General features: G+C 37.0%; 2 protein-coding genes across 3 annotated transcripts; one reads left to right on the top strand and one right to left on the bottom strand.

Annotated features, from left to right (window-relative positions):
* The first annotated feature begins 903 nt into the window (after window positions 1-903).
* Window positions 904-6,101, top strand: LOC107807666 (ER lumen protein-retaining receptor A). The gene is made up of 6 exons (XM_016632091.2): window positions 904-1,152; window positions 2,401-2,666; window positions 4,380-4,495; window positions 5,484-5,557; window positions 5,643-5,706; window positions 5,784-6,101. The coding sequence occupies exons 1-6, from the start codon at window positions 1,062-1,064 to the stop codon at window positions 5,818-5,820; spliced, it is 648 nt and encodes a 215-aa protein (XP_016487577.1). The 5' UTR covers window positions 904-1,061; the 3' UTR covers window positions 5,821-6,101.
* Window positions 6,102-8,356: 2,255 nt separating this feature from the next.
* Window positions 8,357-16,573, bottom strand: LOC107807663 (dihydroorotase, mitochondrial). Of its 2 annotated transcripts, XM_016632088.2 has the most exons (9): window positions 16,104-16,432; window positions 15,212-15,288; window positions 13,647-13,792; window positions 13,295-13,476; window positions 12,123-12,259; window positions 10,703-10,868; window positions 10,471-10,587; window positions 8,901-9,061; window positions 8,357-8,642 (listed from the first exon to the last, which is right to left on the bottom strand). In XM_016632088.2, exons 2-9 carry the CDS (start codon window positions 15,281-15,283, stop codon window positions 8,448-8,450), a joined length of 1,176 nt encoding a protein of 391 aa, XP_016487574.1. In that variant the 5' UTR covers window positions 15,284-15,288; window positions 16,104-16,432; the 3' UTR covers window positions 8,357-8,447. The 2 variants fall into 2 exon arrangements, with proteins under 2 accessions (XP_016487574.1, XP_016487575.1); XM_016632089.2 differs by lacking the exon at window positions 15,212-15,288 and having other exon boundaries at window positions 16,104-16,573.
* Between the last annotated feature and the right edge of the window lie 484 nt (window positions 16,574-17,057).

Genomic DNA, 17,057 nt, shown 5'->3' with positions numbered 1-17,057 from the left:
AAGAATACCATGGAACCCTCTCTTCAGCTCCCTCACTATTTTGGGACGAAAATGAAATGTTTTGGGGTCTTACAAGTCGGATTTGCCGACTTATACCACTTGTTTGACCCAACTCGGTTCGCGACCCGGTTTCAGCCTGGACAGTCCGGGGTAAAACAGTCATAACTTTTTACTCCAATGTCCGTTTGACGTGAGGTATTTTTGGTTGCGAACTAGACTTGTATACCTTCAATTTGATAGGTTGTGGGTCCCATAACTCATTATATATTGGGAGAAATGATCTGATACATTTGACCCAAAGTTTAGAAAAATTATTAGAGAACTTTACGATAACCTTTGCCGACCTTTATTTCGCAACTTGCTTGATTCCAAAACTTAACATGTGACCTGTGTGATATTATAATACCTCATAATACACTATTCTTAGCATATTAGACACTCTTAGTCTTATCTCACAGGTGCAAGTTAACTTAAACCTTCCGAACGCACGGGGTGCTACCCGAGCCATTTCTTTAACCACGAACCTTTGTTTAAGGTATTCCTTTGACCTAAAACTTTAGTTAGTTCCTTAATATTATCACACATTTTCAGTCTTATTCTCCCAATGTACTATACCCAATCGTATATACCTAATATAACCACGCCACATTACGTATATTACGCAAGAGAAGAGAAAAAAACACATTGGGGTCTCACACTAACAACTTATATCATAGCCCTTTAAGTTAAGGTAGTACAATTTTACCAAAAGGCCTCACAGAAGTACTTTTTTTTTTTCATTTTTCTCGTCCCCAATGTCATTTTCTGAACACATGCCTGGTGGACGTTTGGAACTGACACGTGTATCTCTAGCCGCTTACCTCATATAATTACAAAAAAAAAAAAAGTATTCTCAATTTTGATCCCAAAAACAAATTCCAATTCAAGTTCCATTTCATTTCTGCATTTCTCTCAACTTCCAATTCAAACCCCCAAATCTTCATCATTTTTCTTCAGAAATTGAGACTCTTCTAGAGCAATCAATCTGGGGCTGGAATAGGACGTGTTTCGCAGTAGGAATCATGAATATCTTCAGATTGGCGGGGGACATGACACATTTGATTAGTGTCTTAGTTCTCCTCCTCAAAATCTACGCGACCAAATCATGCTCAGGTCTTCTTCTTCCCTTTTGCATTTTCACTCTCACTTCCTCAACCAGCTATTATATATCTCTCTGTGTGTGAGACGAACAGATGCAAACTTGTCAACTTTGAATTATGTAGCTCATAGAATCTGAGTATATTATGTAGCATGTAATAGTTCCGCATCAGAAGGTGAAACAGAGTTCTGCATACGGTTCTGTTTTCAATTAATTTCATTTTTATTCATGTTGAAACCTGAATATGAGTAGTTTTGCTCTATACATAGATGACCGTATCTGATTAGGTCTTAAATTCAACACACATATAATTAATAGCGAGCTATGTATGTGATTTGTGCATTCAGAATTGAAAAAGTAATAATAATGTTATGTGGCTCTTGATATATTAAAGTAGCAAGCTAAGAGAAGTCGGCCTGTTATTCCTTTTATGTACTAGCAACTGAATTAGGCAATGGACAGGATACATTTTATCTACAAGGAAGTAGTGACATTATGCAAGTCCAGAATCTCATAGGACTTGGACGCAGTTTTAAACGTACTGGGAGATTGCCACGTGTGATCATTGTTTTTTATTAATGTTTGGAAATTTCTTTGACGCTTCGTGACTATTTCTGTGTCATATCTAGTCTTGGACCTTTAACTAGGTTAGCTTTGTGCCACATACAAAGTGGATATCTGTATTTGTGTAGGACATTTAGTGAAATCAGTGGCACTGTAAGTAATTTGAAAATATGAAGAGGTACACGTTAACATGTTCGTTTCTAGTGGATGTTGTCAACAGAAGTAAATCAGCAAACCAGCTGAAGTATGGTATGTTAGGACTTAGATTACTAATAAGGAGGGTCATAAATACCTCGGTATAATTACAGATGTACCAAGGGTGTTGCCTAGTGGTTAACGAAGAGGGTACAAAACTCAGAGATCAGGGTTCAAATTGCAGCAAACATTTTAAACACTCAATTTGGACAAAGCCCAGTACCTATTCTGGTGGGAGGTAGCAAGCAGGTAGCCGGTGAAATAGTTGAGGCGTGCACGAGCTTATCAAAAAAGAAAAAGAGAATGAAACATTACCCTTTCTCTTAATATAAAGTAAAATATATGATTCTTAGAATTCAATAGCTCATTCATTGACGTGTACGGACCTTTTTGTACATTATATTTCAAGTTTCACCATTGAAGGGACTCATTGCATCTTCCAGTAGCTTGAAATATACTTGTGCTGAAATCTAGTTGGCACTGAGAGTGTTTGCTGTATTCAGGAATATCATTGAAGACACAGGAGTTATATGCTATCGTGTTCTTGGCTCGGTATCTGGATTTGTTCAGTGACTTCATATCTCTTTACAACACTGTGATGAAACTGGTTTTTATTGGAAGCTCTTTGGCAATTGTCTGGTGTATGAGGTACCACCGGGTTGTCAGGCGCTCATATGACCGTGAGCTAGATACTTTTCGTTACTGGATTCTTGTTGGAGCGTGTTTCGCTTTGGCGCTTGTTCTTCATGAGAAGTTTACCTTTCAGGAGGTTAGTAGTGATCTCTAAATGTTCTAACTATTTTATATGGATTTTCCTAGCAATGATAATCCTGCTTCTTCTCACTTAATTTTTTCTGTTAGCTGGTGACTTATATTAATTTTTTCTGTTAGCTGGTGACTTATATATGTAGATCTTGACAAGCACAACATCCTGTTGGTGCTTGCGACAACCATGTTTTCAGAGTTGAATTTTAATAGGCTGGCTACTGTAAATAGTGAATTTCTCTAGAAGTGTTGTGTTGCTTTGAATCCATTACTAGTGACATCGAAACATTAACAACTATGCCTCAATTCTAAGCAAGTTTGGGTCGGCTATATGAATCATCACTGACCATGTCATTCCATTCAAGCTCATCTCAAACTTCCGGTTGCCGGTGCAATGCACTCCTAGATGGGCACGTCCAGATGCTATTTTCAGTATCGTGAGGATTCATGGTAAATTGACTAATTTTATGCTGTTTGTCAGCCTACCATAATCCTTCTCCTTTATCCGGGCTCGAGACCAACAATGTGAGCAAGCTCACATAGTCAGTCCGTCACTAAGTGAATGAACACCATAAATGTCTGTTTGCTATTACTCACATGCTACTCTGCATGTACATGGTTATAGCAACCTTGAAAGAGTGCTTGTACAGACCTTCTTAAGGTAACCCATTTCATGATTATCTCTGAGTTTGCATGACAAGCTATGAACGATTTTATAGTGACCTAGGAGTTCTCATAAGAAGATATAAACTCTTTACGTTGGCAATATACGGTCAGCAGCCTGACACATATTGAGATGATATGTTTGCATTCATGTGAATGGATAGACCTTCTTTAAGTAATCAGCTGTTGTTAACATCTGAATCAGCCTGCCCTATCTTCAAGAAGAATTTCTGTAATAGCCATTTGGGTTAGTTGTTTGCATCTCTTGTATTGGAATGTTCTGTTATGATGATTTAACCAGATCCGAGGGCAAACAAAGTTGTGACTGAAGTTTGACCTTGTCTATTTTGTATTTGACTCTGGGCTCCAGCTACTTTTCCCTGTTCAGAGCCAGCTGAACTCTCGAATTCTTTTTTCCACTGTCCTCGCCAAATATTCTCATACTCTATAACCTTACTAGGTCAATGAAACTCTCAATGAGTATGGGCGTGGATTTTGTGCATTTCTTTTACGACTTGGTGTTGTTCATAGTATGTTTCATTACAATTTGCATGAGTAAAGACATCTTCTTGTCTATATGGTTTGCAATGTCTTCCTGTATTTTCATTCGTGGTTTCCCTTCCGTTTCATTCATCTAGTTGTCTGTCTTGGCAGTGTTAACAATATGAGGTTCCTCCATTAAGCCCAGTACATCAAAAGAGAAAGATAAATGAGATTTCTCAGTACTCATGGTATCCTTATACTTTGACTCATCAGTTTATATCATTAGGGATTGAGTCTCTTCTTTTTATTTTGTGGGCTAGGAGAGAAAAGGGAGGGGATGGGGGAGAAGTGCCAGTGAGGATTGAGCCTTACGCTATGTTGCAAGGTGCTATACTAATTAATAAGCTTCCATTCAATCCTCCTACGACTGATTAGAATTTCCGCAATGACCCTGTGGCAGAGATTGTGTTACTTGTTTTCTTTGTCCTTTTTTGGCCGAATCTTGATTCTCGAATTTAAATTTGCTTGCTCCCTGTTGACACTGTTGATGCTTCATATATTGTTGTTTCAGCTGTTTTGGGCTTTCTCAATATACCTGGAGGCAGTTGCCATTCTTCCCCAGTTGGTACTCTTGCAAAGAAGTGGAAACGTTGATAATCTGACTGGCCAATATGTGTTCTTCCTTGGGTATGCTTCTTCTCCAGTAAATCTGGCCACTTCCTGAAAGGACATTATTTGCATCGTATTTTGAAAATTGGAGCAATTTTATGTTGATTTGGGCATATCTATTTTTTTATCTGAGTTCGATTATCAGTCAGAGCTGACATTGGACAATTTGCTGTTTTTTATTTTCATAAGTTCGTACAAATTTGTTCGCAGAACAGCCCAATTGAGTGCTGCTAGAAAAGACTAGTCTCGATTTTAATTATGCAAGGAGTTAATGAAGTTCATCCAAGAATCTACCGTGTACAAATGATTGTGAACATTTGAATTCAAAATGATGTGATACATGTTCTTCCTTCAAAGCATTGGTTCCTCTTTTCCATATACCCACACGATGCATGGGGGAACTGTATTCTATCAGTACTTAAACTGTCTTTGTAGTTTCTATCTTCTCCAGCTTGTGAAAGTGTTCTTCAGTAGAGCGCTTTAACCACTCCAGATACTTAGGAACATACTCCAGATCTTCCATATTACAGTACAATGCAAAAGAAGATGTCTTAGGTCCTGAGAATCCTTTTTTACATGTATAACATTATTGCAAGTGATGCTTTCCTTACTCTGCAGGATAGGATCTTCCGTTAAAATGTTTCCTTAAGCCGTTGAACTGTTTATTGTGATAGCAATTATTGCCATCTCACTGCAAAAGAAAGGGAAATGATTAGTAAGGTCATTGTGTGAAAAAATGGATTTGTGGTCTCTTTCTCACACTACTGACTACGCGTGCTCTCTGCCCGTATTTATCATCCGTCTTGATTTTGTTTCTCTTCCCTTTTGTATTATAATCCTTGGGAGCAGAAAGGGATCTAACCATTAAAGGTTTTTAAGTTATGTACACACGCTAGATATGTTCCTTTCTAGTTGTAATCAGGCATAAGAATATTTTACAATTTGATTTAAAATAGTTAAGGATTTATTGGGTATTGTCACTGACATGCTGGATTTATAATTACAGGGCCTATCGTGCATTTTACATCTTAAACTGGATTTACCGCTATTTGACAGAGCCGCGTTTCACTAGATGGATATGTAAGTTTTTCAAGATACAACCAGTAATATTTGTTTGCCACTCGCAATGGTTCTTCAAAGTTGAATTATTTTTTTCCTTTTGCAGCTTGCGTCTCTGGTCTTGTCCAGACGGCCCTTTATGCAGATTTCTTTTATTATTACTTCATCAGGTAACAATTCCTTAAAGCTTCTTGGAGTGGCTACTTCTTGATGACGTAAACAAACTACTAATAAATTTGTTTTGCAGTTGGAAAAATAATGCCAAGCTTCAACTGCCAGCATGAGGCAAAGACAAGATATGATGAACAGTTTTAACAGCTAACTGGGACCTGGTTTCATGCTGTGGCTTGCGGACATAACTTTTGGCATACTACTTTTCCTTGGACGTGATGATCATACAAAGTTGGCCATGGGTTTAAGTATTTTACTGAGCTCCTACATTGTTAGATTCAGATACAGTACCCTTGTTGATATGATGGGAATATGTTGATTAGAAAATGTTGTCTGTATTCCTGTCAAATGTGATTCAAACTTTCAAAGATATGAAGGTATGACTATTCAATTATTTGTGCTTCGTACATGTATGTTTGCATATCTTCTTCCTTTTCCATGTGCCTTTATATTTTGTTCTTAGCAAGTGCTGAACGATTTTAATTTTTCAATTGATCTTGATAACCGTTCATATTTATATGATATTCATTGTCAATGCGAGTATGTGACCTTTGAGGAAAGCAGAGGAACAATACTTTGGTATAGACCTGTAATCAATAGCTGGCTATATCTTTGAAGATTTGAGACAGATTTATTGAATACAACCTCCTACAAACCCAACAGGGTAGACGTCAACTGTCTTTTCCTCCGAATAATATAATCCTGTCGCTTGTGTGTATGACATTGATAAGTTTACTAGCCTGTTTGACCAAGCTTGTTTTTGGCCAAAAGTGCTTTTTTGGTTTTGACCTAGCTTCTGGAAGGAAAAAAGTGCTTCTGAGGAGAAGCAGAAACAGTTTTGGAGAAGCAGAAAAAAGTAGCTTGTCTCCAAAAGCACTTTTTTGAGAAGTACTTTTGAGAAAAATACACTTAGAAACAGTTTTTCTAAAGCTTGGGCAAACACTAATTGCTGCTCAGAAGTACTTTTCAAACTAATTAGCCAAACACAAACTGCTTCTCACCAAAAGTAGTTTTGAGAAAAATACTTTTGAAAGAAAACAATTCTCAAAATAAGCTGATTTTTAACAGCTTGGTCAAACGGGCTATACTCTAAATTATAAACCAATGCCATCTTACTGGGAATAATTCTCGCCCGTTTTAATCGTTTTCCTAAAGAAAATTTTCTTCGTAATTTGGTATGCAAATGAAAAAGTACTTAGTCAAAGTCATGTGTTGATCACTTGCAACAACTAGTACTAGTTGAGATTAGCAATATGAATCTTTATTTAATATTATATAAAACAAAAATAAAAAGGTGTAGAAGTACGCTACGAGAGACTAAATTGCTAACATGATTAAACTTATGTCAATGTCACGCACTGCATTGGAGTGGGGTGGATGAAATGGCGGTTAGCATCTGGAGTCCTGTGTGACAAGAGGGTACCATTGAAACTCAAAGGTAAGTTCTACAGAGCGGTGGTTAGGCCGGCTATGTTATATGGGGTTGAGTGTTGGCTAGTTAAGAACTCACATATCCAGAAGATGAATGTAGCCGAGATGAGGATGTTGAGATGGATGTGCGGACATACTAAACTGGATAAGATAAGGAATGAAGTTATTAGGGAGAAGGTGGGCGTTGCTCCTGTGGACGACAAGATGCGGGAAGCGAGGCTTAGGTGGTTTGAACACGTGCGGAGGAGAACCATAGATTCCCCGGTTAGGAGGCGCGAGCGGTTGGCTTTGGCAGGTACGAGAAGAGGTAGAAGGCGTCCTAAGAAGAATTGGGGAGAGGTGATCAGGCAAGACATGGCGCGACTCGAGATTTCCGAGGACATGGCTCTTGATAGGAAAGCGTGGAGGTCGAGCATTAGGGTTGTAGGCTAGGGGTAGTTCATAGTTTTTCCCTCTTTGTACAGGGTAGTCTGATAGAGTTATGCCTAGGTCTGCTAGCGGTATATGTTATGTTTACACTATTTTGTTATTTTGCATATGATTTTATTATTGCACTCCCTTTCACCTATTTGGTCTATTTTAAGATATTATTATCATTTCTCTTGCTTTTTTTGTTGTTACCTATCTCTCCTTTCGTGTCTTTTTGAAATTATTATTTCTCCTGTTGAGCTGAGGGTCTCCCGGAAACAGCCTCTCTACCCTTCCGGAGTAGGGGTAAGGTCTGCGTACATCCTACCCTCCCCAGCCCCTACTAGTGGGATTTTACTGGGTATGTTGTTGTTGTTGATTAAACTTATGTCAACTTACTGGTATCTTATAGAGATTCTTTTCTTCCTTTTTGCGTAGTTTTTGTTAGGTCTATGGATTTTAAAAGGTTATAAGTCATTCAAGATAACTTCCTTCCATGTGATCTTCAATCTACCACCCCGTTTGAACACGTTACTCTCACTATGCTTTTACACCTACATACCAATACATCTGAGAGTCGATGTAGGACATGACCAAACCATCTCAAGTGACATTTGGAGGATAGAAAATGCATAATCAGTAAACTTTCAAAATCAAACGAACAATTTAAGAAACTTAGAATAGAGAAGCTCTTTGGTGCATCCGTTTGCTTTATTATTATCTCGATAATTTTAGGCTGAAAGGGTATTATCGAAATCACCTTTATCATTCTGAATTTCCGATAATGCCTAATCAACAGGAAAGCAAAGATGAATACCTCTATAGTCCATATGTTTTATTAAATCACAATATTACAGTACAACAAGAATGTCAGATGAAAATGGGAATCTCTTTTTCTTTCTCAGAGAGGAGAGGGCAACCAGTCGAGCATTTCACCAGCAAACATGGGAACGATATCTCCCGATGCATAGGAAAAGGATTCGGGCACCTTCCATGGCGTCTTGCTCAACTTAATCTTTGAGTTGTTCCTGGGAAGCCCATAGAAATCTGGTCCGTTGAAGCTAGTAAATGCTTCGAGCTTGTCAAGTGCATTTGCCTAAAATGCAAACAACCAAATTTATGTCATTGACATATAGCGGTAGCTACTAATTAAAGAATCCATCAGAACTAGTTAGAAACATTATATTAACATGGAAAGAATTCAACACGCAACAATATGATAAATTTTATTCTCGTGATGCAAGATAATTACTGTCTCGAGTAAAGAAGTTAATTTTTACGACAAATGAACAGGGTACAAAAGAGTACAAAAGTAACATTCGCAAGAAACACTACAAAGATCCATTGCATTTACCTGTTCAAACACCTTCGCATATGCTGATAAGGCTACAGGAGCATTGTAAATACCAGCACACCCGCAAGAACATTCTTTCTTTCGTCTATCATGAGGAGCGCTGTCAGTCCCAAGAAAAAATCTTTTACTTCCACTTGTTACAGCTGACACAAGAGCCTGCCCTGTATAGTTCAAAGTGAACAAGAGAAAAGAGAAAAGTAGCAGAATATGGGAAAGACCAATGCAATAGATCTTGTAACCATGTGAGTATATACGATTAGAATTTTGTTTCAAGCACTTGTTCACTTTTTTTATTTCGAAAAGCAATGGATAGAATTTACAAATTAGAGAGAGCCTGATCATATAGTGATTCGTGACACATATATTAGCATCAACAAGACTAAAACTTTCATAACTCTTACAAAGAGCCACAAAAAAGAAAAGGTTAGACGAGGAAACTTTAGCAAATTATTGTACCCAGAAAAGGGTCAATAACAGGCAAATACAGCTTCTACCTAACTTTCAAATTTTCAAGGTAGATGGCGTTAATCCAATTCTTCTTTGTTATGGTGACAGTATATCTCAGATAATCCGTAAAGCAAAATCAAAATGCCATATTCTAACACGATAGTAGGCATTTAGACAATATTTTTTTTGAAGTATAAGCAAGGGTTCCACACCATAGCCAGGTGTAGCTAAAGAAGCATACCACATCAGTTGGTATCTATGTCCCTCCTTTTATTCTGGTCAGACACATGTATGTTCGTGCAGGAAAAAAAGAGATCTAGAGAACCTCTAGTTTAAAAGAATCCCTAATTTTCCTCAAAAGACAATTACTCATTACTGGAAAAATAGTAACCAGGAGTGGAGCCGAATGGCCACAGAGGATTCGTGTAGTGTAGCCGATATTTGGACATGAGGTGAGGTCAAGTGATATAAGTTGCACTCTAGATCTTTTCAAGCTTTTAACTAAGAAGGTGTGTCTGGTGAACTACATCTTTACAATCCAACAATGTGCTCAAGTAAAACATGGCAGAGAAACAAGCTCAAAAATAACCTTGGAGGAAATACTAATATTAGTTATATTCTCATACATTTACCTTGCCTCCAAAAAAAGCTATATTCTCATATATTACCTTACCTTCTCAAAACCTATGTTCTCATAAATTATGGTTGGACGGAGTGAAAAAGGACTCACAGGAAGGAAAGTAAAGGATGAGGAAAAAATTAACCTTGCTTGAGGAAAAGAAAACGTGTAGGATATGCAACTCCTCAACTTTTCAAAACCGTCAAAACTTGGGGAATTAGGAAATCAACCTCTTCCACCTCAGTTGGAGTCGAACCAAACAAGTGGAGGTTAATGGTAAGTCCTTTAAGCAGGAGAAGAAAATGAACAAGTCCTCATCCCCTTCGTTGAACCAAACAAGGTCTACATCACATTGTAGTCACTAAGGTGGTTAAAAAGAATCCTAGCTGGTTTTTCAAAATTTAAAAGAAATGTTACTTCATGATTGTTCTTGAAACCGAAAGACAAGCACCAAATATACAAGAAAGAATCTGAGCATCAATATGAAAGGATAAAGGATATTACTGTGGATCTCTCTTTTGAGCACTGGAAGGCAGTAATTATGCGGTTGCAAGCCCCCTTGGAAGAGAGAATTCCTGTTCAAAACAAGATGCTGTGGGGTGACAGTCGCTGCAACATTTCCTTTAAAAGAACGATAGCAAGGCTAAATTAGCATTTGAAAAGGAGGGTCAATAAAGTTCTTTCAACTGACAAGAAGAGAGAAGTTCAAAGAGGTGGATCAAGTAGAAAAGATCACCTTCAGTGCAAGATTCAACAAACTTTACAGCATCCATGGTTGTAACATGCTCCATCACGACCTTCAATCGTGGAAATTTCTGAACCAAAGGGCTTAGAACCATTTCAATGAATACTTTTTCTCGATCAAAAATGTCAACCTCAGGATTTGTAACCTCTCCATGAACCTGCAGTCAACTGCAATACATAAAAATCCTATGAAATGAAGTTATTTCAAGGAAAATGACAAAAACCACAAGCTTTGGCAGAATATTTGGGAGAAGAAAAAGACACGATTAAGGTTGAGTTACTACAGGTAAATGCTGAATTTATTTTATAGAGAACCAAAAGATAAAAAGAAACTAGAAAAGCGACTAGCATAGGAAAGAAATAATAAGAGAAGGTTCAAGGAACTGACAACAGCATTTCTGTTTGAAATGAGAAGCAACAATAATCCTGAAAACCCAGAGCACTAGAATATGTTGATAGTAATAGACTTGATGAGATCAATTCTAGCAGTCTCCAGTATCCATAAGCAAAGCAGAAAAAAATTGAAAAAAATAAGTGCTCTGCTCTGTTATGAAATGCTAGTAGTCCCAACTAAATGGATGACAATAACAGCTGTCATTGTAAAACTCAATGATGAACCAGTATTACCATAAGAATTATGATGATAATTAATCTGTAATAATGTCTCTAATAGGGTGAAAAGTAATCAACACTTTAAGATAGTTTGACCACAAAGATTAGTTCAGAAACTTCGTATAGAAGCAACCAATGATGAGTTACTTCCTTTTAAGTTTTAACTGACCAATGATCTGTTTGAAAAAAAGTTTTAACTGACCAAAGCTAAGACAAAACCATGCCACTGTGAAAAGTTTACTTCACATGGCCAAATTTGTCCATGTCAGAGAGTTTACTGCGGAGTTGTGCAGTAAAGGGCGAGAACATGATTGGTGCAATGTTATCTTGTATGCAGCTCCATTCATTACTTCGACAGATTCTTTCACTGAGTGCAATTTTCTTCTCTTAAAATATATATTATCTTTTTGTTCCAATTGTGTTTAATAATGTGAACATATCACAACTGAGGGTCCTTCTATTCGTGAGAGTACCATAGTTTTATCATTTTTTTGTCAAAAGGCAAAGTGCTCTTATTGAGAGGTTACTGAATCTTCTTTGCGTTTTCCCCAACATAACCTCTCAAGAACATAAGCTATCAAGAAGAAGATTAACCTTCAAAAGATGCATTCAAAAGATGCATCAGCCAACCGCTAAAACCTAGACCTAGCACGGACATAAAGAGACAAGTTTTAATGTGCAGCTTTATACAATGTAAATAGCAATATCCTTTTGGTGGTAAGGTTAGCATGTACATTAGAGCTTATGCAACGTTCTAGTGGAACAAGAATCACTTAGTACCAAGTTTAGCATCAAGTTACCAGCAGAGGCATATTATGCTCAACCATTTCCTGTAGAACTGGTAAACACTTCCCCAAGAGATCAGTCACTCCATCTTGTGAATTTGTCGTGGCACCAGCAGGATATAACTTCACCCCAAATACGACCTGGCTCTCTCCTGTTTTACTCTCATCTTATTAGAAAAAGTGGACAAAATACTAGATAAAACAACAAAAAGAAAAAGGATAATACATAAATGCTTTCATGGAAAGAAAAATATGAACATGGACCATTCACTATGAAATAAAACTGCACTCGGCTGACTGTGCACAATCAGTTTAACTTAAATGCTACAAAATTTAACATGTTTAAATTCCCATGGAAGTAAGTGAAACCGGACTTTGTAGGACAAGAGCCACACAACACTGACTTCAGAATTTCAAGGATTGTGATCTGATACGAAAGTAGACATAACAAGAAGACCCCCAAAAAAAAAAAGGATGGCACGTAGCCGAGAATCTAGCCTTGAACTTTAATGTCTTAAGAATAAATTATGAATTACACTTCCCTGAACCCTAGGTGCCCATTTTACAAACATCTAGAAAGCCAAACCACCCAAGTAGGACGTTAGAAGCAAAGCAACAGGGAGAAATTGGTTTCTGACTAAATTTGAAAAGAACTTTAAGGTCATATGTTCAAATTTGGAACTACATTTCCCTGACCCCCTAGTACCATTTCTATTACCACCTGAAAAGCTATACAAAACCACCAAAGTAGGATGCTAGAAGCAAGGCTGCAGGGAATAATAGTTTTTTATTAACCGTCGATATAAATTGTCACAATAGCAAAACTAAAACGCCAGCTTTAGAATGAATTAATGAAGAATTACAATGTCTCTTATTTCAGCACTACTTAAAGTTTCACCAAATAGGCTTTCTAGTGGTGCCTTTTCTGTCATGATCTTATTGACACGTATATACGACTATTATCATTCACTGAAACTTATTTTTTTGTTTCCTAAGATAAGTGCCTGCACTATGATAGAAGAATGTCATATATGCACTAACTGAGCTATAGCACAGAAGAATAACATCTAATGTTTACCCTACCTTATCACAAAAAAGAAAAAAGAAAAAAAAAGAATAACATCTAATCTAATTTTATGTGATTTTAAATAAAAGATATTTCCATATAAAAAATATATTGGACTTACTTGCTAGTTTGATTTCAAGAGGACTGGTTGTATCTGTTAAATAAAGTGTCATAAGAGGACTGAAATCACTATTGGCAGGCAAAGATTTCAATATCGCTTCCCGGTATGCTACAGCAGCGGCGGTGGTCGTGATAGGAGGCTTCAAATTTGGCATAACTATAGCCCTCCCAAAGTGATGTGCACTTTATCAAAGAATGCAGCATGAACAAGTCAAAATCAAGATAAGAAACCGAACTAAACAAAGTTGTAGAAGAAGGAACTGAACATAAACTATAAACTATAAACTATCATAATCGGCTAATCAATATTGATTAGAGTCCCACACCATCAGCTTAAGAATTTAACTAAAAACCTGTGCGAGACAACTGTCTTAAGAACGTCACCATCACGAAGATGAAGATGCCAATCATCAGGTCGTGTGATTGAGAGCTCCATTTTTGCACTAAAGGCTTTTGACGAGCTTTTCCGTCCAAAGCTAATAACTGATATATGTGAAATCTGGATAACAATAATTTGATTTGATTAAAGAGGTGTGATTTTTTAAGCTAAATATAGAATATCTTAATAGAGTACCCCAAAAGCGAGAAAATCAAAGATATTATTTTCCATAAACTCAAAGATATAGAGCTGATTGGTTCATAAACTCTATTACACTACTCTGAGCCAAGGGAAGGTTATGTATCTTGTATCTAACACATTTGGTACATCAGAGCAAGGGGAGCATTTGAAGTAGGGACCAAAATTGTTTTCCATAATATACACTCTTGCACTAATGTGTCAAATATCTTGTAAAATTTTAAAAAGTGATAATTAAAAGCAACATCTACTTAGAAGTGATAAAGTCCTTCAGAACTACATATACAGAATAAAGGATGAAATTCGCTATGGTTTAAGCAAAAATTATTGCACACATTACATCCTAAAAGACATTCAGGAAAAAGGGAGGGTGGGTGGGAGAGGAGGTATAGGGGAAAATGCATCCAAATGCTTGAATTGGCTTGCAGTTATTGGATAGTAATATCAAAACACATCCCCCTTATATTCAAAATCAACCCACTCTTAAGTAGTTAATGGTAAGTGGAGAAGACATTACTTTTGTAAACTATTCCAACCAATACAATTCAAAAATAACCATTTTCTATTTTATGCAAAAATTTATCAACTTCAAGAGATAAAGGATACCTAAACCAGAGAGTCAGAGGTTTTCCACAAAGAGAACTGTTGTAAATGAAAATTCCACCAAACTTTTGACAAAGTACGAACAGAAAGAGCAGTCGGCAGCACTTCATCTTTCTACTTCAAGGAAGCAATAGCTTTCACAGAGGGAAAACAAATATGATCTTCCCTCTTGAATTGGCAGACACATTGTATACATCACAACTTTTACAGGCAAGACTCATTATAGGATTTTGTCTTCGAACAATTTTTTCAGCAGCACCTTGATTTACTTTTTCCACTAGTTAATCAAAGTTGTGGCCTGTTCATTTACTAATACTTTCCCTCTTCAGATGCATCTTTTGAAGTGGGATCACTTTTCTGAAATGCAACTCGGGTCTTATCCATATGAGAAAAGGTAAATTACAGCTCCATATTGAGGCATGCCGAAAAACTTGGTTACGTGGTCCTCAGCATTTAATAGCTTAACATGTAAAAAGATGGTAGCTTCTTATATATCCTGATAGTTCACACCTATAATCTGGCTTCTTTATTGAAGATGAAACAACATAAAAGGTGCTACTCTTACAGAATTCTTGAGTCAAGTTAATAAGGCAAATACTAGATATGAGGAGAGTTCATATGAAGTATCAAGAAGATTCATCATCAAAGAGGAAATCTGAGCTTCTAAACATAAAAACAAAAATGAAGCAAGAAGCATATGAAGCTACGAACTCCCTTTCTAAGAGTGTTATGACATACATTGCAGGGGGAGAATAAGGTCCTCATCATCACTCTAGAATCTGAGACAACTGCTCCCTTAGAAGCCAGCATTTTTGCTGTTACATTACGGGGAAAAAAAGAATAGAGAAAATTTAGGGGCAAAGGATATCCATACTATAATTAATAGAAGTTAGTTTTCTATGCAAGGAATTTTAAACATTGCTTATGTGAGCACATGTAACGACTAATCATTCCAAATGATACATTTGGGTTAATTTTTAACAATGCATTCAAATGTGCGCTTATGGGAGGTTCAGTTTTACAGCTTATATGACAATTGACAATCTTGATTCAGCTTGGCACTGTGACATGCTAAGATGAACTTTCAGAAGGCAATTTGACAAACACATGGCAGGCAAACTGAAAGCGAAGCTGCCAAAAAAAAAAAGAAGGAGATCTAGCAAACTGGTGATTCCTTGGACTTATTAAACCCAGAAGCAATATATGCAAAAAGCAGAGTGGGGACGACTCGTCTCAACTCAACACGCAATCTTTAGATAATTAAATCAAGTTTCACGTAACCACATCAATGTTGTCAGAGGAAGTATAGACCAAAATCAAGATGAATTATACCTAGTAAATCACCTAACTTTATATAGCCGCAGCCCGCAATTTGCCAAATGGTGTGAAAGAAATTTGACTCTGGAAAATGCGACTTCAAAGCTAGAACTTTACTATCTCCTCTCAATGAGAATAAGAAAATAAATGAATTATCGAAATCGAAGCTACCCCTACGAAGCAAGATATGCTAATTTATCACTTCAAGAAATCATGAGAAGCAAACTTAAAAAACCCTAAATCCACATACGTCTACTTAATAGCCAGCAAGCACAAAGAAAAAAGAAGCAACAAAAGAGATGCAAAAGAATACCTATACGTCTGCTTATTTGCCTCTTTGGATATAGAATCTATGGTTTCACCGCAATATGAAATAGGCAGGAGATTTTGAGAAGAATGAAGCTTCACCCTCGGCTACTTCTCGGGGAAAAGACGCAAAGAACAAAGAATTTTGGGCTTTCGAATTAAGGGATTGAGCGTATTCTGGTGTGACAATCAAAATTAAAAAAAAATGGAAAGATCGTTTAGAAAAATTAAATTCCGTTGCCCGGACTTGAACCCGGGTCTCTCGGGTGAGAGCCGACAGAAACACCAAGAAGCGATTCTCTGACTTGATTCTTGAGTGCTTCACAAATCTATCCTGTCAATTGCAAAAAGTTGAAATGACATTTAAAATCCTTAACATGTTATGACTAATAGTAAGGCCTAAATTTACACAGAAAGGGACTGGAATATTGGTTCCAGAAGAAAAACATCAAAGATGATATGAACTGCATCAATTGCACAGCTGCGGGAGGAGTACATAGAGCTTGAATAGTAGTACGAGAATAAGGAATAGTTAAGTCAGTTATATAGTTTGAGAACTACCAGTTTAGTCCCTAAAAGTATTTTCACTTTAGCCCGATTAGTCTTATATTTCTTTTACTTTAGTCTCCATCTCAGTCACGTTATATGTACAGCACTTTGCCCATTTGAGGATTATGAATGAGAATACTTAGTTCCTTTTCCTTCTCTCTTAGATTGCTAGCTTAGTTCCCGTTATTTTCCTTGCAAGTTAATAGATTATATCAGTGGTATCAGAGCATTTTCTTATACTGTGGGAGCTCGCCATGTCCGGCGAAATCAAGGAAGTGCTTAATCGACTAGATCGAGTAGATATTGAGGTTGCTAACGTGAACCTTCGACAAAATCAGTTGAAATCGGCGAATGAGCAAGCATTTTGTGAACTGAAAGAGACTATCATGGCGAGTCAAAACTCCGGTAAGGG

The sequence above is a fragment of the Nicotiana tabacum genome, chromosome 3 (assembly GCF_000715075.1).
Source record: "Nicotiana tabacum cultivar K326 chromosome 3, ASM71507v2, whole genome shotgun sequence".
Lineage (NCBI taxonomy): Eukaryota > Viridiplantae > Streptophyta > Magnoliopsida > Solanales > Solanaceae > Nicotiana > Nicotiana tabacum.
Note: the sequence above shows the minus strand (reverse complement) of the source record. Positions and strands in the feature narration are given on the sequence as shown.